Source organism: Sinohyriopsis cumingii, chromosome 9 (assembly GCF_028554795.1).
Source record: "Sinohyriopsis cumingii isolate HCF-2022 chromosome 9, ASM2855479v2, whole genome shotgun sequence".
Taxonomy (NCBI): domain Eukaryota; kingdom Metazoa; phylum Mollusca; class Bivalvia; order Unionida; family Unionidae; genus Sinohyriopsis; species Sinohyriopsis cumingii.
Window position 1 is genome coordinate 19,549,692 of NC_142969.1, and position 22,302 is coordinate 19,571,993.

The following is a 22,302-nucleotide window of genomic DNA, read 5'->3' on the forward strand; positions in this document are numbered from 1 at the left end:
ATTTTATCTAGACAAAAGTCAGTATAAAGCGACGATATGCAAAGCAAAGCTTACGATTGCTATGGCCATGAGCTAAAGCATGGCCATTAAGCGCTGCCAGATTAAGGTATGAAAATTTGTTATTTCTTCAACGTTTGGAATAAATAATATCGGGAAATTTTTTGTAACCGAATAGTTTGGAATTATGATTTTGTGAGGTAACGTTTTGCTTTGTTTATATATAACAGGAGTTGTTTTAGTATAACTATATTTTATTCAGTACAATTCATTCTAGTCGATTGTGCTCACTACATTCGTAGTTATTAAATATAGGTCATTATGTATACCCTTCAGACTATGATGTTAATCAAATAATATTTTGGGTAATATTCAAGTCTGCAATGCTAATACCACGAATATACTATACTGTTACGGTATAACATATTTGTCATGTGAAATGTATCTCAATGTATCTCAAGGATACATCCTAAAAAGTCGTGCTTTTTCAAAAATGTTATTGTCCTAGACACAAGAAATGCTGTAGTTAATTTGATGTTAAATAACTAAATCCGTGACACGCCGTGAAAGTCGAATATTCACACACAGCCACACCCACTCAAAACTACGGCGCAGAAGTTTTGCACAGTATAATAACAGAAAGCCGCAATTACAATCAAAATGAAGTAAATAAGCATAAACAATATCGTATTGGACCCCTGATGTAACGGGGAGTGGCGATCGAAATATAAATAATCAGATGAGCCTAAGTGTTTACATTCAAAAACTTGGCTGGCGAAAGGAATGAATGAGTATCGATTAACTTGCACGCGCTTCCAGTTTCAAAACAGGCTTATCCTAGCGATTGTCAGAAGGTAGAAAGGAACTAGTGCCAGATACAGGGAGCTAGTTATCTAGTACCAGATACAGAGAGCTATTTATTTAGTACCATATACAGGGAGCTAGTTATCTAGTACCATATACAGGGAGCTAGTTATCTAGTACCAGATACAGGGAGCTAGTTATCTAGTACCAGATACAGTGAGCTAGTTATCTAGTACCAGATACAGGGAGCTAGTTATCTAGTACCAGATACAGAGAGCTAGTTATCTAGTACCAGATACAGGGAGCTAGTTATCTAGTACCAGATACAGGGAGCTAGTTATCTAGTACCAGATACAGTGAGCTAGTTATGTAGCATTTCGTAATTAGTTTTATTAAGAGTTTTGTTGTACCTCATGGAGGAGCCGCTATATTTAACCAACCGATTTAGTTTTATTACAGAATGATACAGACTCTAATAGTACTAGTTTTATTATTATTATTATTATTATTATTATTATTATCAGTAGTAGTAGTAGTGGTATCAGTAAATATACTGGTGTTCATTGCATTCAAAGGTTAAACATATAAACTTTTAAATTATCTTTATTAAGGGAACACTATGTCTATCAGGGTTCAGAGGTTTATTAGCTAAAGAAAATCATAGGAAATAGTTTTTTTTCCAGAAGGTTATAACTGTATATGTGTTGGCTATCTTTGAACGTGTTATGCGTAGTTCGACTTACAAGCTATTTGCGTCATTATTCTCCATAAACTCTGAATATATATATATATATATATATATATATATATATATATATATATATATATATATATATATATATATATATATATATATATATATAATTGAGACTTTACTGTTGGATATTTACGAGTAAAATTCTAACATTGTTTTAAAAGAAAAGAGGTAGACTTATTATAGTATTGTGACGATCATATGAATTCGAACACATTCATGTCAAATGGAAATGTTTTCAAGCAAAAACTCGAACCATGTTTGCAGTTCAGGCTTTTCCTTTTCAAACTTAATCGTCAAAATATTGTTTGCTTTTGGATTGAAAGATTGTACAAAATGTATGATAAAGGTTCGTTTTTAGCAACATAGGGATAACAATTACACAGCACGTAATCATTTGATTCATTTATAATTTCTGACCTAACTGTCAAAGGGAGGTATCTAATACCGTCATCTTGTTTGCATTTCAAAGCCAGTGAGAGTGTTCTGGTCATACTTTTTTGGTTCCTTGACAAGTCCATTTTCAGTGAAGGGGTGAAAGATCTTGTGCTACACATATATCGAAGGAAAACATGCGCCGTTTGTATCCAATATTTGAAATGTCCTGCTGTAATTTTTCGAAATAATTGCAGAAAACTATAAAACATCAATCGGTTTCAGTCTTGTGTGTATGGATTCATAGGAGCGTAAATCCCAAAGTTACCGAAATTTACGAATTGTTTCGTGGAAAAGATGGAACTACATCACTCCAATTGTCTGAAAATATAAACTCGCCACACAAATATGGATGCCGGGTTAGTAGAGAAGATGCTGTTTGGTTTCAAATGCAAACATGACATCGTTAAGGATCGTCCTAATCAGGTTAGAAATTATAAATTGAAGAAATTACTACGTTTTGTGTATTTTGTTTATATAATTCACTCTTTTCATTTCTTAAAATCGATATGTGTGTGATAAAAAGTGCCGAGGGAGTAGGCGAAATGATAGCAACTGAAACATTTTTTTAGTTGCGTGAGTTCAATTTGTGTGTTTTTATTCTTCTAGTATCATTTAGGAAACCTGGGGTCTGTGCTATTTGTCTTCACGTTTCCGTTTATAACTTTATTGGATGCTAGTAGTTATTTTGGTTGATGATGTGGAGTTGTTTTTGGACATTTATCTAAAAATACATAATGGTTCAGTTAGCCTGAATAAGCATTGTTATGTATATAAATCTCCATTTGACATGAAAGTTGTCTTGAGATTTTGAGGCAACATTTTAGGAGTTTTTATATTATCAGTTATAGTTATTGTATGTACGTGTACTGGACAGCTTTTATCTTCATGCTGAAAAAAAAATATTTCTTTCTTTAGATAAACAAGAACGATATAAATGTGTTGCAAAGGCACTACCGTACTGGGCACGCTGGTGCTTGTACTACAAATATTCTGCTGCCTATTGGACATAGTGGGGTGTTTTAACAGCACGTGGTACTTGGTTCATAAGAAAGAGTTCGTCTCTATCGACTATGAAATCAGTGTCTCATATTATGGTAACCCCTGGACAAATTGCACAGAGAGTAACTTATTCAAAAGATGTGAAGACACCGACACAGGTAGATTACATGTATCTATTATTTATCTATCTTAACGTCTATAAACCTTTTTCCCCTTCAATCTTCATATTTCTCTGTATGTCTGCAACATACTGATCTTATTACAATAAAAACACCCTGTCTGATATGAAAAGTGTTGAATTCCAAAAGGTATGGGTAGTTGCTTTTGGGCAATGTTTGAATCTAAGGTTTGGTGAAAAGTACCGTTAATATATTTTACTGTACTGAATATTTTGGTAGATGTCTAAACGCTTGAACACGTTCTCCGTTCCAATATTTTATTTCCAAACATTTTTCATACACTAAACAATCTGTTATTAGTTTTAATTGGAAAAATGTCTTAATATATCATTAACAATTAATTGTATTCCTTTTTTAAACTGCAATAAAAAGTCATTTATAAAGTGGAAACTTTAAATTTGTCCATAAAATTTGATGTTGTTCTTAACATTTTACTGTTTAAAATTTACTAAAGGATAGTAGGAAAGAAAGCTAACGGCATAAGAATGTTATTACAATACACAATTTGCATTATGCTAACAAAGAATATGCATGATGTTTACTTACAACATGGATTATATTAATGCACATTCTACTCTATGCCAGTGAAATGAAAGGCAATAAAAAGTGTGTAGACTATTGGATAAAATTGTCACTATTTTCATCATACAATGGACACACCTTGTAACAAATTGCCATTCACTCAACTCCACACTGGACACACCTTGTAAAAAATTGCAATTTCCTTATCACTACACCGGACACACCTTGCTACAAATTGCCATTTTCTCATCACTACACTGGGTACACCTGGCAGCAAATTCCCAGTATTCGTATCACTACATTGGACACACCTTGTAACATATTGCCATTATTCCCATCACTACACTGGACACACTTTGTAACAAATTGCCCTTTTCTTCTCAGTACACTGCACAAACCTTGTAACAAATTGACATTATTCTTATCACTACACTGGACACAAACTGTAATTATTCTTATTCATACACTGGACACACCTTGTAACAAATGCTCAGTATTCTTATAACTACACTGCACACACCTTGTAACAAATTGCCCTTTTCACATCACTACAACGGACACACATAGTAAAACATGTCCATTTTCTCATCACTACACTTGACAAATCTTGTAACAAATTGCCTTTATTCTTATCTATACACAGGATACACCTTGTAACAAATTGCCTTTTTTGTTATCTTTACACTGGGCACACCTAGTAACAATCTGTCTTTATTTTTATCTCTACACAGGACAAATCTTGTTCAAAATTGTCATTTTCTCATAACTACACTGGACACACATTGCAACAAATTGCTATTTTTGCATCACTACACTGGACACACCTTGCAACAAATTGCTATTTTTTCATCACTACACTGGAAACACCCTGTAACAAAGTGCTTTTATTCGTATCACTACACTGAACTCACCTCATTGTGACATGAGGAATAACCGCTGTTAAATTTTAAAAAATTAATTAGTTTTGTAACATTGACGGGGAAAAAATATTGTCTCTAGAATGAAAACAAAATAATAAAAAACATTTTGATATTTGATTAAAACATCATTGCAAAAAGTACACCAACGCAAAGATTCATGCGTACTGGAAGACGAGTTATGACCCGTAATGTAAGGTTATGGATATCAATAAGTCTAAGTGAAATGTTTTTATTTCCTTTCACTGTTTTAGATTGGCTAATAGCTGTCAGGGCATTCTCTGTCTCTTGTTTTCTGATATTCCTTGCTGCGGTCGTGGTGGTCATCGTCCAGATGTGCCTAAAGTCCAAGACGAAAGTAGTATACATTGTAGCCGTCTGTCTCACGTTCGCAGGAGGTAAAATTATTGTCAAAAGCATTTACAACTTGCTGCAATATGTCGTTGTCTATAAATTTATATTTTAGTCTCGTAATATCCAAAGTAACACCAATGCGTACACTCAAGTCATATTATTTATATTTTAGTCTCGTAATATCGAAAGTAACACCAATGCGTACACTCAAGTCATATTCACGTTTCATGTGTCGGAGAATATTTTAAGTTATCTATAAATTAAAAATGATACTGGTAGATTTTTGCATGCCCAAAAAATAAACCAAACGTCATATCACCATGAGATTGTTTTGCCGTAGAGTATCGGGTAGATGCCAATGTTACTTTCTCAAAACGAGTCAGAAATTGATCTACAAGAGCCAAGTTATATCCTGCATCTCAGTAATCAACATATCCTTGTAAAACGGACACGTACATTCGACTTGACTCACACACCTATTTAAAATATCCAACTCTTTTCACGCAGTCTTAGAGCTCTTCGCATGCACGATTTCAAGTGGTATTGAAAGGCAGTTTGTAATTAACCATTACACTAATTTAAACAATAAAATACAAACGGATGTTGCATGCACAAGATTACCCTGAGCAAAACGACAAAAAAAAAAAAAAAAAAAAAAAACAACAACAACAACAACAACACACACACACGCACGGATATGGATTTGGGTTTCTGGTAGTCAGAGGACTTGCACGGATTTTCCAGTAGTATCCATATTAACATCTGTATGGGCCTCACTTTATCGCTTTGCTGAATCATCTTATTACAAATACTAATAGTGAATTAGGATATTAGAAAAGTATACCTAGAAATGAAATAAACTGGTAATTATATTCTGTTCTAATAATTAAGGTTGTTAAGTTGCTTATTAAAATATTTCAAGGAAGCTTAAACACACCATTTATAAAACTCTCTATTCATAGAAAAACGGCTTAGGAAACGCATCACCTATATAGAGTGGTTATGCGTATCACTAGTACGTGAAGTGGTTTAGTACGGAGCATAAAATTTTATTATTTTTTAAAATCATTTTGTCAAGAATACTGAAAACACACTGTTAATATCATTAAATTCGTAACAAGATTCCTTTGGAAATTAAGTACATGACGAAAACTACCGACGGATCGTTATAGTTAAAAAGTACCGTGGTACGTACCACCCCCACACAAAAGATCGCAGTAAACTGGTCTGCCAAAAAACGACGTCATAGACCTTTTTTGAAATTTATGACAAAAGTTTATTTTCTGTAAACTTGATTAAGCAATATCTTACCTCTGGAATTAATCTTCCCTGTATAAGTGAAAAACACTGCATCAGATATATGTACTGTAACTTAGACATTCCTTTAGTCAAACATCAATTTTTTAAAGGCTGTGTAATTTTATTTTGACAGTCGGATCGTACAGTCTAGGTCCGAGTCACAGAACTGATTGGGAGGATGAAATCTATATAGTTAATCATCTACAGTACTTCCAGGACCTGTCATTTCCAATTTATCATATTTGTGGTCTTAAAACATGTAACAGAAAAGAGTGAAAACCAACAGTTTTTTTAATACTTTCAGCTATTGATTTATTTCAACAGACAATAAGAAATTAAAAGAAAAAGAAATTTTAGTATTGTGTGTTAAATCCCAAATAATTTTATGTGGGTGATCTTTTCAATTTTGTTCTACTTATTTTGCTTTTCTTCTGTTTAAACTATTGGCTGATGGTGGTTCTTTGTAGTACATACGCAGATAAATCACGTTTACTGGGCATTACTGACCATAAAGACACACAGCTATAAATGTCAGGAGAATCACATTTTCCGGAATAATTTACTAATTTTCATCATAATTGAAACCATCGATTCATGTTTTCAAAGGGTATTCTTCGCGTTATCCCTTTTCTATCCTTCTATATGTTTTCCTTTTGATATATAAATATCAAAATGCAAATATCAAATGCTCCACTTGCATAATGGTTAGAGCGGGTAGTCGCAGGTTCGAGCCCCGGCCTAGTCATACCATATGCTTATAAAATATGGTATTAACAGCTGCCTCGTTAGCCGCTCAGCATTAAGAGATTAGTGTTAGAACTGGTTGGCCTCGTATCAGGATAACGTGACTGGAGTGGGACATCATGCTACATGTCTGGGACATGATGTCCCGGTCCTAGACATCACTATAAACTGTCACACTGCAGACATCGTAGCGATATGACTGAATTTTTTTTAAAGCTCCTTTACAATTCCAAATCACACACACACACACACACACACACACACACACACACACACACAAACACACACACACACTTTGGATGAGCATTTACACTTATGATGTTATCTTTGTGAAGATTGTGCTTGACCTCAGACATGTGCACTGCACACTGGTTATGCTAATTATGTCATCGGAAGACTTAATGGTGACATTAAAAGAACAAAATATAGAATAAAAATAATAAATGAAAAACGCATGACCTGTGAAACGGATGACAAATTATTAGGAAACGACCGTACACAGTGGTTTCCACTACATAATTTGCTGTATTTATCCACTAGATGATATCGCTGTCCTTGCTCGTTCCGTTTCTAATGGCAACCAATTAACGTGTTTTATGTTTTGTCCATGGTTACATACCGTAACAGTAAAAAAAGACAGCGATTTCACCTTCTTGTGACCTCTCCTTTATAGTTGGGTACTTCGGTTCACTGTAGATTATCATGTAGATCACACTCAGTGGAAATATATACATCTTTCTTGACAACAACTTCCATAGCTGATAATGGATTTAAGTTGACTGCCATGTTGTACGTGATTCAAATACTGTCTTTACTTTGTTTATACATTAAAGCAGAGAACCGAGTTAAATGTATGTCACTCGAAATATTGATCCGGTTGCAAGATAATATCTTTAAAATTTAATGCACGTTCTTTCCACTTTCTGTACTAAGCATTTACTATGTTATAACCCAAGAAACTCAATCAGCAAAGTTAAACGTTTCATGTTCCAGCCGGAGATCGTTCCTTCTGTTACAATAGGCTTGAAAGTGGTATTCTTGACAAAGGTCTCTTCGTTTCCTAAATGAATGGATGATGCACTTGTTCTGGACAACAGCCATTGATTAAAACTAAGGAAGACTATCTTCAATAAATTTATATAAAATACTGTTTCAAAACCACTTTTAAAAATATATTTTGTTTCTATACAATCATGTCAAAATCGGTTCAAAAACAGATCAGACTAGGAATGTCACAACTGACATGTGGATACGCAGCTGGTCGGAATAGGCGTGGCAGGATTGGTGGGACTGACCAATCGGGGAAAATGATACATTAACATAAGTTTTTTTATTATTTCCAAATAAATAAATAAATAAATACATACATAAATAAATAATTGTGTCGTCTACTCTTTAACAGTATATTATCAATTAGAAAAGCTAAGATCGAAACACATTACAATCAAACCTGTACTGAAGGTCATCCTTTTAAAGCAATCACCTGCGTTCAGCCCCCACTTTATGAGATCTCATCCTGCAAATTCTTGTAAATTTAAACCTCTTTGAAGCAAACACAAGTCTTTAAATGCTATCTTTATATTTTGGCTGCTTAAGGGAGGGTTGTCTGTTATGCTTCATGTTTTCAATTTACTTTTTCATGAAAGAATAATTTTGATTATGAATTATGATCTTCATTAAATTAATATTATTAGCAACTCATTTTCAATTCTAGCAATAATGACATATACTAGATTAATTTCCTTTATTTCCATGTTTATTTTTTATTTTCTTTATTTTCATAACTGTCATTCCTTTACGAATTATAAGAGCTACGTTTATTTTAGTTTAATTCTTGTAATATGTTTCAATTCAGTCCGGTTCTCTGCTTTGTATGCTCCCCGCGTTGAACTCCGCTATCGTAAGACCATTATTAACAGTCTTTCGTTTACATGGACCGACTTAATTTGTTTTTCATCTTGGGCATTTTCTGTATGTTTCTTACCAGCTACAATAAACATAAGGAGGTGACCTTTGTTCATCATACCATCGAACACACACACACACACACACACACACACAGTGTTTGTGTACAATTATTTATAAACAGGCTGCCAAAACCATCAGCTGCATATCTACATAACTTTTTCTGGCTAGAGTTCACACACACACACACACACACACACACACATGCACACACACACAGACACACACACACACACACACACAGTGTTTGTGTACAATTATTTATATGCAGGCTGACAAAACTATCAGCTGCATATCTACATAGCCTTTTCTGGCTTGAGTTTCAGTTCAGTCGCCGGCAACTTCGATTGCATTTAGATGATTTGTGTTAATTATGAATCTTTGATATTTATTCGATCCCTCAATCCCACTCGATGCTTCGTCTTTTGAATTTGGATTTTTAAATCTGATTATTTTTCATTTCCTTAATATTCGGCTTCCTAGTTTTAGAGCCAAGTTGTTTATATTATGCAGCAATTAGTCTTGTTGGTCCATTTAATGTTTAATTGAAATTGTTTGTTACTTGCATTCTTTTGCTTTACTTGTTCAAATATTATTTGTTGTTTTCGCGGTGGTTTTGTATTGTCTTTTGCGAAATGTTTTTTTTTTCGTTCTGTCTGATCTAACGCTTTCGTTTTTAGTTGCTGTTTGTAAGTGGTGAAATTTTTTTGTAAACGACTCCGGTAGGAACCTCAGTCCAAAACATAATAGTAAGTGGTTCAATCTTTAATGCCTCTATTCCATTTTGTCATTTACAACAGGAGGAATATTTGTTCTAATTAGTCGAATTCATAATTTTCAGACATTGGCAATAAAGATAGAATCAAAGAAAAGTGGTTCTGTCTCATGCTGATCACTGGATATTTTTAATATTGAAACATGTCCCTGAAATAATGACCCATATAATCATATTCATTTCGAGAATTCGAGAAGCTCAGTGTCTCTCTAACGACTTCAATATCTCTTCTTGTTTGATCTGATTGATTGTTTCTTCTGACTAGGGTGTACTTTCATATTAAAAGAACGCAGGTCGTCCAGCGATTTAATCTGCACGTAAACATGGTCAAATACGTCTATGAAACAAATTAATTTTTATATCCAGGAGAAACGTTTTTAAGTCTTTATTATTTATCGTATCTGTACAAATACTGATTTTGTTCACGCGCAATAATTTAATTGTGTTTGAAATTGTTTGAATCTGGTACTATAGCCTTTGCTTCGTTTTATTTTTTAGCGATCTGCGCCATAATAGCTATTGCTGTATACGCGGTGGAGGCGAAAGGTTATGAAAGGGAGTTCAGTTTGGGCTTCTACATCACCATTGCTGTCTTCGGTCTCGGAATCCTGGCCGGAATAATGGAAACTATCGACCTTGTAAAGGTCAACAGTGGCAAAGTCGGGATATTAGACTAGAAATTCTGACGGTTTTCTTACGGTTTGTGCATCGAAAGGAGAATTTCGGATATGTTTTCTACATCTTTGACATTTTGAATGTGTATATTCACATTCATGCAATATTAATTTTTATGGTATAAAATCATGTACTTAATCAATAGGTACCTAATCACTATGTAAAAATATTCTTTTTCTGAAGATCAATTAGGATAGGATGGACTAGGCTTATTATTTTTCACCAACAATAAGTTTTCAACATCATCATTATCATCCCCATAATCATCGACATTTGTATTGCATTTATCATATTTGGTCTAGTTGGCTCTTAATATTTTATTTTTTTTTCTGTGGGAAAACATTGTGATTATGACCGTTGACTGAGCTCTTTAGTTTTAGGGGCTGCAAACTGATTAATTTTAACAGAGATTGTTGTTTAGTTCAAATACTCAAAGTGCTTAAAAAAACGCAGAAAGAAAAAGAAATGTTATATATAAATAAACCAAACAAGTTGCAAGAGGTCTTTGCTGGACGAGATATCGACTTAATTGAAACGTAAGTTGTTAAAATGTTTCTATTTTTATGTAGGAAAATGGAAGGTCTCAACAAAATCACCTTTCAAAATGTGTTAGTAGAAAGCAATTTGAAGACTGAATTACACTAATAACACTTCACTGCTTATAAGTCTTCTCTGTTGCATAAAATTAAAGTGGTAAACAGTACAAGGACTAGTTTCTAGTAGCACGTTCATTACACCCAAAAATTTGAGTTTTATTAGTTAGTTGTAACATATTATTTTATGAAAATGCTTTATAGAGACTATATGGTTTAAAATAGGTTTTGTAATTATATAGTTTGGGTCATTTAGATAATTGAGATGAACCTTGAAGAAGCAAGTCAATCGCTGCTGGTCAATGTTGGTCATTATGATTTAGAAATAAGATCCTCCGATGGTCTCCAAATTTGTTACACTATGTAAAGTTTGATTAGGTGCAGTTGTTGGAAATCTTCATAATTATATAACGATCATTTAATTTCATGGCAATTATATAAGGCATTGTATATAGCACCATACTTATTTATAATTCATGCACTGACGATATAATATTATCTCTCACAACACGGATACATTACAGGTTGGTTACATAGTTCACAATTTACAACTCGTCTAAGTTAAACCGGATGGGTTAAATCTTACATTATCGGGGCTGTTGTTCCACACAGATAAGGTCGAATGAATACATGACATCTTTGCTAATTCTAAACTAACATATGAAATGACATATATTTCCAAGAGTATAACTTATTTGACCAGCTGGTAGAGATGGCATTAGATCATCAAGATAAAATGACTATTGACTATTTGTAATATTAAAGTTATACAACTTATATCGTTTCAGTATCCTGCCTAATTTTGGCCAAACAGTATTTTAAAACAATTTATATTCAGTTCTGGTACCTTTGGTAAGTCACGTAATAATTAATGATGTTTCTAATGAGACTGATTATAGTCTGAGTCCGAGTGGTTTACTAATATTAGCTCCAAACATCCTTTACATACTGCAAGTGTGGCAGTATCACTGTCAAGTATATTTCTTTAGTCACTCATCACTGTCAAGTATATTTCTGTAGTCACTCTCCGGGTGATTTTAATTAGAATGTCTACGTGTCTATGGCATATTGTTAAGTTAAAGGTTTCGTTATCAATGGCTACATTTACGAGGGAAATTGAGATTTTAGAGTCAACAGCAACACATATGTTTTGTCACGATTAAAAGTTTCTAGCTATAGGTATCCAACGGCCTTAATAGTTTATGGATCTGTGTTCAAAACATATTGAATTTTAATTCGCATTTCATACTTGTATGTCCCAGAACTGTCGCCAGGACAGAATCATGCAAGAATAAAGTTATTTTCAGCAGTATCGTTAATGTACAAAAAAGGGGTGGCCCTAACACTGGTTCTTGTTCAACACCCGGTATAACTTGTTTAAATTCCGGCGAACATGTGTTTGGTAGCACATATCTTTTTCTATAGATTCTGAACCATTCCAAAAGTGGATATCGAATTCCACAGGTTCTTAATTTGTACACAAGACCGAGATACCAAACCCGGTCAAAAATCTTGGAGAGAAGATTGTATGTAATGTAATTTATTGTTGTCTTCATAATAATACATAATGCAGTTTTGAGTGGTACAGCTCCTGTCTATTCTTGCACGCCTTGGACTTTCAAGCACTGTTTGTAACTTTCTAAGCCATTTATTGTTTGCGCTTTTGATTTCATACATTACTTCATGTTGTAGTCTTTCATTTGTTCAGCATGGTCTCGTCACCGGTGTGTCATTGTCAGATAATTGCATGGTTGTGAAGCGAAGGCCCGAACAAGCTCCACCAATTGTATTCTCAAAAGCCTGACTGTAGACAAAAACCACAGACACTGACATTGTAAGCTCAATATAACCTTCAAAACCTTACGATACAAGTCAAATTAACAGTTATTCTTAATATTGCAAAGGAATATCCATTAAAATGTTGTATAATCAAGAATTGTACTTAAAATAAATTTTTCAAAGTAAAGGATCGGCATGAACTGATGTAGTATTGTCGAATATGGGGTAATTGTCTATTTGTGGAGTAAGGTGGGATGGCGACTGTTCTCTGATAAGCAAGAAAGACCATACCATTTAGACCGATATGAGTTTTCAGCGAAATTAAATGTCTGAAAAACTTTTCTTCGCATGTAATATCTCGCCACATTTGTATCATCTGTACACACCTCTTAGGTACACGTTTTATGAGTGATAGAGAATTACTCACAATATTTGGCTTGTACTGACTCTTTTTCAAGTTAACGATTGGGTTGGTTTATACCGTAAGAACCCTATCAGTCCTTTCGGGTCCTACATTGACTTACACATATGAAATGAGAATACTATGTTAGAAAAGGTCACAAATGTGTGTGCATGTGTATGTTGGGTATAGAGGGGTCATCAATATAGTGTTGATAACAATTCAGTTATGTTGAATGAATTGTAAAACAAACAAAAGCTCTAATTGTTTAAAATCTAGTTTACAGGTGGGGATGCTGTCACGTGATATGTGGTGGAATAATAATAATAATAATAATAATAATAATAAATTCTTTTTTTTTTTGATATTGTAGCATGCTATTTCTCAAGATAAAGAATATTTTTTGTAATGAATAATGTTGACTTCTGTCAGCGGTTGTCTGACCAGCACTGACAAGCTCACTCCTATTGGTAACCTTTCCCATAAACCACATGATATAATTCAACCAATTGCTGCAGGCACGGAAAACCACGTAACCAGTCAGTATATTGTATGGTGTGACGTGTATGAACTTGTAAACAATACAGTTTGCATGGTGTAAAATATCAGCATCATACATAAATGAACAGTGAATGACTCCATGGCAATAGTAAAGTTTAAAAAAATACAATAAACATGTAATTGCTTGGTAATAACAGTGTAGTTTACACAATTATTAAAACATTTTGAAGAAAGTTTAAAATACTTTTGATAAAACTCTCTGTTCATAGGTGAACTGCTAAGGAGTTGTATAACCCATTTAAATTCGTCCTACATCTCTACAATATGCGAACTGTCTTAGAAAGGAGTTTAACAGGAGATGATTTTGAAGACAATTTCTTATACGCTATATAATATTTCTGACTGTTGCAACTCAACACATCCAACAACAGAACTTTGTAAATATAGTACACGCATAGGACATAAAGTTTAGGCGTCTCTTTAGACGGCATTCCTTTTCTCATTTCCACATCATTTTGATTTGGAAAATTATGTCTGATCATGAGGTAAATTCTATATACTCTGCCTCTTTTCACAGTTAATAATTTAATTATGTTTTGTATTCACCACGATTTTCATTGGGTTCATCAGCAATATTATGAAAAACTACCTTCTGAATATTCATATACAATCTTGTCGTTTGCTTTGTAGAGAGCTAAATATTTGTCGGGTTGTAAATTGCTCGAGGTATAATACTGTCATTCGATACATTAAATGGCTGTTCTTTGAAAATTAGTTTACTTTTTTTCCACTTACTTCGAATATAGAACAATGTTGTATGAAACACGTGCTATGTTTTAATCTTAGTAACTCAATTAGTGACGTTAAAAACTTAAAGTTACAGCAGGTTCTTTGCTTCTGTTAAGAAAAGGTTTGAAGTTAATTTCATTGAAAAAAGTTTCTTTTTTCTTACAAAATGAAAGACACTTGTGGTGAATATTATATCAAAGGCATTTATATTGAAACTTTAAAAACATTATCTCAAAGAAATTTGTATAAAACATATTAAACTGGTTCAGGGCCAATTTTAAAAATATTAAATAAATAGTGTTTCATCTACTCTATTACAGTATCTCAGCAATCAGAAAATGAGCATACAAAAAATTGCAGTCAAACCTGGTTCGAAAATAGTCTCTATTAAGCAATTACGTATCCTCAACTGCCACTTTATGAGTAGAATTCCAACAAACTTTTGTAAAACTAAATCTGTTTTAAGTTAAATGTCATATTTTGAGTTTGACAGCTTGAGGCATGATTGCCTGTTTTGTTTGAAGTTTTCAATGTACTCTTTCATGTAAAAATTATATTAATTACGACTTAAGGTCTTCATTTACTTAATATAATTAGCAGTTAATTTCCAATTCTAGCAATAAAGACAAATAATAATATAATTTTTCATTATATTCATTTTCGTAAATGCAGATTTTTGGAACATAGGAAAATAAAGACAATATCAAAGATGAAGCGCATATCTATTGCGAGAAAGATTGTGACAATCTATATAGGTCAAACATTTCGATGCATACTTTTGTAAATGATATTTTCAAACTGCAATAAAGTATTTTAACAACTGGTCAATATCATCAAGATATTAAAATTTTACTTTTTAATTATTTAAAACAAAGTCATATTTATTCATTCAGAACGTGAGCTGGAGTTGTAGTCAATAAAGACACACACACACACACACACACACACACACACACACGCACACACACTACTGTCAATTTCGAGCGGAAAACATGTAAGAAAAAGACCTTTGGACCCCACTGACCTGAACGTATTTTTCTACATCACGTTTTTGTAAAGATACAACTAGAATTGAAGACTTAAAATCGTCTGCAGCTAACTCTTAACCCTAGTCTCCAGGAAACAATCGACTATGGTTGACATTCTTAATCGTAACTTTATACTCCAGCCCACCTGCACCATTTGTCTTTGGATAATCTGTGCCTATTGTGAACATCAATAATACTAACATTTGAACACAAGCAACCACTACACCTAATATATGCAACTCTTGTGAACATCAATAATACTAACATTAGAACACAGGCAACCACTGCACATAATATCTGCGACTCTTATGTTCATCAATATTAGTAGCATTTAGATTCAAACCATACGCACACATTGTCGATAGGAAGCCTGCACCTGTTCTGGAAATACATAATAGTGATGTTCGAATTCCAGCCCATCCCTACCGCTTATCTTCGAGGAACCTGCATTTAATGTGGACATAGATACTATTAACATCACCCATCCTCCATCCCTGATCTCCTGGGAACCTGCACCAATTTTCGACATACATATTAGTAACTTTCAAATTCCACCTCACCCTTACTTCTTATCTACAGGGAAACTACGCCTGTTGGGGACATACATAACTAATATTCAAACTCCATTTCAAACAGAACACTCGCCTCAGGGAATGTGTACCCATTGTAGACATTCTAACATCAACTCATCCCACCCATCATTAATAGAGTAACACACATACTCGTGACCTACATATACGCACACACATACGAAATTAAGTTGATATTTTGACTTTAGCAGATTAATCGGGATAACTGACCATGTTGATATCTGAAATATGACCGTAACTCATTCACCTCATTTCACTTTCATGCCCCAGCAAAGTTATTTCCTACGTCCTGATTGACCTTTGTTCCTTCGTCTGATTTTAAAGTGAATAGTTTCACTTGTATGATCTGCATAAATCAGTATTTTGATCGAAAAGCAATGCCAAATTACAAACCAGTAAAGGCAACACTGAGGCGGTGAAGAATGTAAAAGTATATTCATCAGGACACTAGTCACACTGACCTATATTTATAGCATATTGTGTGTTGCCAAATTGTGTTAAGGCTATAACAACGACATAATCTGTCCTGACACATTTTTATCTGGTTCAACTAAACAACGATGACTCTGATTTGATCATCTAAAAAAACTATTATAAACCTTTCTGGCTTATGTCTACCAAAAAATGGTCAAGCAGCTAAATGAAAAAAAGAAGGCAATGAAACATAAATAATTGTATAGAAGTTACTGAATATAATTAACTGACCATGATTGACGGTCGTGAATACAATTTTGCCTATCTCATTTTTATCATAATTTAAAATGCCAGACGAGTTGTGTTCAATGTCAAACATTTTTTGGCTTAAAATCATCAGGAAATAAACTCTCTTACAATATCAAAAAAAGCAACACATATAAAGAAGTGTGCACATCATATAAGGACGAAAACACCGCATATAAAGAAAATTGCACATCATATCAGGACGAAAACACCGCATAAAAAGAAAGTTTGTAAATCATATAAGGACGAAAACACCGCATCTAAAGAAGTTTGCACATCATATCAGGACAAAAACATCGCATATAAAGAAGTTTGCACATAATAATAATAATAATAATAGTGAGGACTTTGTACAGCGCCTTATCTTTAGAAGCTCTAAGCGCTTTACAACATTAGACAAGACCTATAAGATAAAAAAAATATAATAGTATTATTACAAAAAACAAACACCATGGAATTAGAAAAACATTAAAAAATAAAAAAACATGCTGCAATAAGTGAGTTTTGAGAGCCCTCTTGAATGTGATCACTGTGTCTAAGTTCAGTGTGCAATTCAATCCACTTTGCTGGGCCCTGCTATGCAAAAGAAGGCTGTCCATATAACTTCGTTTTCATAGTGGGAATAATGAGTATACGATTGTCAGAAGAGGAGCGTAAGTATCTTGCTGGTCTATACACATGGGTGAGATCGACTAGAGTCCGACAGTGAAACGTAGCACCGACAGTGAAACGTAGCACAGAGAACAAATTTTGTGTTTGATTCTGGATCGAATGGATAGCCAGTGTATGGTACAGAGCAGCGGGGAGGTGTGCTCTGATCGTGGTACTCTAAGTATGATCCGAGCAGCTGTGTTCTGAACTTTTGGAATTTTCTGGAGTAGATATTGAGATGAACCAGACAGAATTGAGTTACAATAGTCCAGTCTTGAAAGTACTAATGAACACACGAGTGTTTTAGTGGCATCAACTGAAATATATTTGCGAATTGAGCTGATGCGTCTCAGCTCATATTATGCAGTTTTGCATATGTTCATGACATGTTGGTGCAATGTGAGAGTACTGTCCAGAGTAACACCTAGGTTTCGTACAGAATGTTGCTGTTGCTGATATTTATTGTTCGAGGTAAATGATGTGAATGAGAAGGTCTTTATGTTGTGATCAGAATGGCCTCCATTTTATCATCATTCATCTGCAGTTTGTTACATATCATCCATGATTTCACATTAGAAATGCACCTTTCTACACCTTGGATGGTAGCATCAACTTCAGTTGGGTGGATAGATTCGTATATTTGGGTGTCATCAGCGTACAATTGGTGATACACTGGATGATGATCTATGACACTTGAGAGCGACTGAGTGTATAGAATGAAGAGAACCGGTCCAAGAACAGACCCCTGTGGAACACCACCACATAGATTAAATGGGCTGGAGTGTATTCTATTTGCAGATACAATTTGTGTCATGTTGACCAAGTAAGACTTGAACGACTGTAAGGCTGTATCATGAATGCCACATACGTGCTGGAGACGGTGAAGTAATATATCATGGTCTATATTGTCAAATACTGCAGACAAATCAAGAAGGATGAGGACTGTAATCTTTCCGCTATCCAACGCAGAGAGAAAGTCATTAACTACTTTTAGAAGAGTAGTTTCAGTACTGTGCCAAGCGGGATATGCAGATTGTACATTGCTAAAAAGATTGTTTGAATTTAGATGAGATACAAGCTGGGATAGAACAACCTCTTCTAATATTTTTTATATGAATGGGAGATTAGAAACTGGGCGGTATTTCTTTAAATCGTTATGGTCTAGTGTTGGTTTCTTCAGCAGAAGCTTTACAATGGCAGTTTTGAAAAATGATGGGAATTCCCTGGATGAGAGAGAGGAATATAAGGACGAAAACACGGCATATAAAGAAGTTTGCACATCATATAAGGACGCAAACCCCTCATATAAAGAAGTTTGTACATCGTATGAGGACGAACACATCGCATATTAAGAAGTTTCCACGTCATATAAGGACGAAAACACCGCATATAAAGAAGTTTGCACATCATATTAGAACAAAAGCACCACATATAAAGAAGTTTACACATCATATAAGGACGAAAACATATCATATAAAGAAGTTTGCACATCGTATTAGGACAAAAGCACCGCACATAAAGAAGTTTGCACATCATATTAGGACAAAAACACCGCATATAAAGAAGTTTGCAAATCATATTAGGACAAAAGCATCGCATATAAAGAAGTTTGCACATCATATAAGGACAAAAGCACAGCGTATAAAGAAGTTTGCACATCATATTAGGATAAAAACACCGCATATAAAAAAGTTTGCACATCCTATTAGGACAAAAGCATCGCACATAAAGAAGTTTGCACATCATATAAGGACAAAAGCATCGCATATAAAGAAGTTTGCACATCACATAAGGACGAAAACACATCATATAAAGAGGTTTCTACATCATATTAGGACGAAAACATATCATATAAAGAGGTTTCCACATCATACTAGGACAAAAGCATCGCATATAAAGAAGTTTCCACATCATATTAGGACGAAAACGCATCATAGAAATAGGTTTCCACATCAGATTAGGACGAAAACACATCATATAAAGAAGTTTCCACATCATATTAGGACGAAAACACATGATATAAAGATGTTTCCACATCATATTAGGACGAAAACACATCATGTAAAGAGGTTTCCACATCATATTAGGAGACCGCTCCGGTGGCCTAGTGGTTAGAGCGTCCGCCTCGGATGCGGGAGGTCGTGGGTTCGATCCCCTGCCGAGTCATACCAGAGACTTAAAAAATGGTACTAACAGCTGCCTCGCTTGGCGTTCAGCATTAAGAGGTTAGTGTTAGGACTGGTCGGCCTGGTGTCAGGATAATGTAACTGGGTGGGACATCATGCTATATGTCTGCGGCATGATGCCCCAGTGCTAGACATCACTATAAACTGCCACATTGCAGGCATCGTAGCGATATGACTGAAAAATTGTTAAAGCAACGTTAAAAATCAAAATCACATCACATCACATCACATCACATCATATTAGGACGAAAACACATCATATAAAGAAGTTTCCACATCATATTAGGACAAAAACACATCATGTAAAGAGGTTTCCACATCATATTACGACGAAAACGCATGATATAAAGAGGTTTCCACATCATATTAGGACGAAACTACATCATATAAAGAAGTTTCCAGAAGTAAGGTGGGCCACCATAGGGACAATGGGACTTACCATTAAAAACATCCCTGGGCCACTGTAGGGACTATGTAAATTTAACATGGGAAAAATTGCTGAGCCACTATAGGGAATTTAACATGGGAATAGATTTTGGGCTTGTTTAGGGACAAGGGGAATTTAACATGGGAGAAAAAAAACTACTTTAGGGACAAGGGGAATTTAACATGGGATTTTTTAAAAAAAAAATTTAAATAAAGGGTAGGCAATTGAAAGTCAATCTCTTTTCGAGACCTATGAGTGGCCCTGAAATAGTCCTTTGGGTTTCGTCTTCTTCTTTAAATTTCTTCTATTTCTCCACCAGCTTCTTATTTTCTGTCCTACACTCTTTCTCTTCTTTTCTTTCTTTTCTTCCTTCTTTTTCTCTTCTTTCTGCTTCTCCTCCTCTTCTTTCTTCCTCTTCTCATTTTCTTCTTCCTTTTCAATTTTCTCGTTCCATACTCTCATCCTTATCCTTTCCTCTTCATCCTCCTTCTCCTCCTTTATTTCTTTCATCAGAGCACTGATCATTTCCTTTACTTTTCTTTAATTGTTTATCTCCATCTTCACACGATGGGGACTATAAGAATAGTGATCCTCGTTTATGTTAACCAACATTTGCTCCATTATACCCAAATTGTCCAGGACGTCTTGCAATGTTTTCATTTTATCAAGTTGGTTTGAAGCCATCTTCTTTATTATTCTTTGTAGAATGGTTTGAACGACGAATACTGTGGGTTCTTATAGTGAAAGTGCGGACGTGATGGAAAACATCCCCCAAAACAAAACTGATCTTACCTAGATCACAACCAAACAACGCGCGGACGTGAAGGAAAACATTCCTACTTTTTTCTCATTTCATATGATCTACTATCCACATACGTGAACCAGCAATAAACAAACCCCAAATCTACTATTTACACACGCAAATCATTAAAACTAAATTCATAATCTACTATCCACACAAACCTACTTGATCACTTACAAACACTAATACAAACACTCGCAATTAGAAAAAAAAGTCAGTGTTTATATTCACACTACTCTACATACACACATTGGCAAATAGATTACTATATCTTTTCTAGAGATTGGGGTAGCCCTGAAAAGGGCTGTTTGTTTTTTTTGAACTCCATGACACCTGGTTAATGATGGCACCTTCCAGGCCTGGCACCACACACACATCTTCTTCCCCAGTCTCTTTTCACTCTTTTGGGGGAAGAGCAGAATCGGGATAAGTGGCTTCAGAATCCCAATTTTCTGTCTCTGGGATTCTGAAATTTCCTCTCTCCTCTTCTGTGTTTCTTCTCTCCTCCTCTTCTTTGTTTCTTCTCTCCTCCTCTTTCATCCTTCCCTCTTCTACGATGGCCTCTGCAGCCAGCTCATTCACTATACGCCTGGCACATTCCAGGTGTACATGAAGTTCAAGCAGTTTAGCTAGTCTGGCGTTCATTCTGGTGGTGTTGATCAATCAACAAGGGTAGCTAGACTGCCGAACGATTTCTAATTTATACTGAAAGCGCGGACGTGATGGAAAACATCCCCCTAAAACAAAATTGATCTTACCTAGATCATAACCAAACAACGCTCGGACCTAAAAGAAACACTCACTCACTTTTGTATACTGCCCATCACTATTCTAAAAAATTTTATTAAACAAATAATATACTATTCACATACGCAAAGCAATCCAATCAAACCCCAAATCTACTCTCCCCACACATCAAACAGCAAAAAACATGATCTTAATCTACTATCCACACAAACGTACCTGAGCACTTACAAACACACAATCATATACACAAATACATACACTCACACTATAAAAAAAGAGTCAGTGTTCATATTCACACTACTCTACATACACACATTGGCAAATCGATTGTTATTTCTTTTCTAGAGTATTGGGTAGCCCTGAAAAGGGCTGGTTTTTTTTTTGTTTGCTATGGCAAATCTTTTAGTTTCTAAGAATGCGACGTCGTCTGAGGATAGACTTTCTGACGATAGGTCTGCTTCTTCGGAGAGAGAAGAAGAACTCTTTGGTGTCGATACGACAATCGACAAAGTCTCTGTCAGGTTCAGGTTGCTGCTGATGCTGCTGCTGTTGATGTTGCTGTTGCTGCTGTCTCTGAAGTCTGTACTTCTCTGTCCATTCTTCTTTCTCCCATTTCATTTCTTCTCTGAAGAGCTCTTCTATCAGGTCTTCAGTGACTATTAACATT

The 22,302-nt window shown here is 34.7% G+C and overlaps 1 protein-coding gene across 1 annotated transcript; it reads left to right on the top strand.

The window, feature by feature from the left end:
* The first annotated feature begins 766 nt into the window (after positions 1–766).
* On the top strand, positions 767–15,317 carry LOC149791346 (uncharacterized). The gene is made up of 4 exons (XM_089969889.1): positions 767–851; positions 2,909–3,150; positions 4,865–5,008; positions 10,246–15,317. The coding sequence occupies exons 2-4, from the start codon at positions 2,928–2,930 to the stop codon at positions 10,422–10,424; spliced, it is 546 nt and encodes a 181-aa protein (XP_089826015.1). The 5' UTR covers positions 767–851; positions 2,909–2,927; the 3' UTR covers positions 10,425–15,317.
* The last annotated feature ends 6,985 nt before the right edge of the window (positions 15,318–22,302 follow it).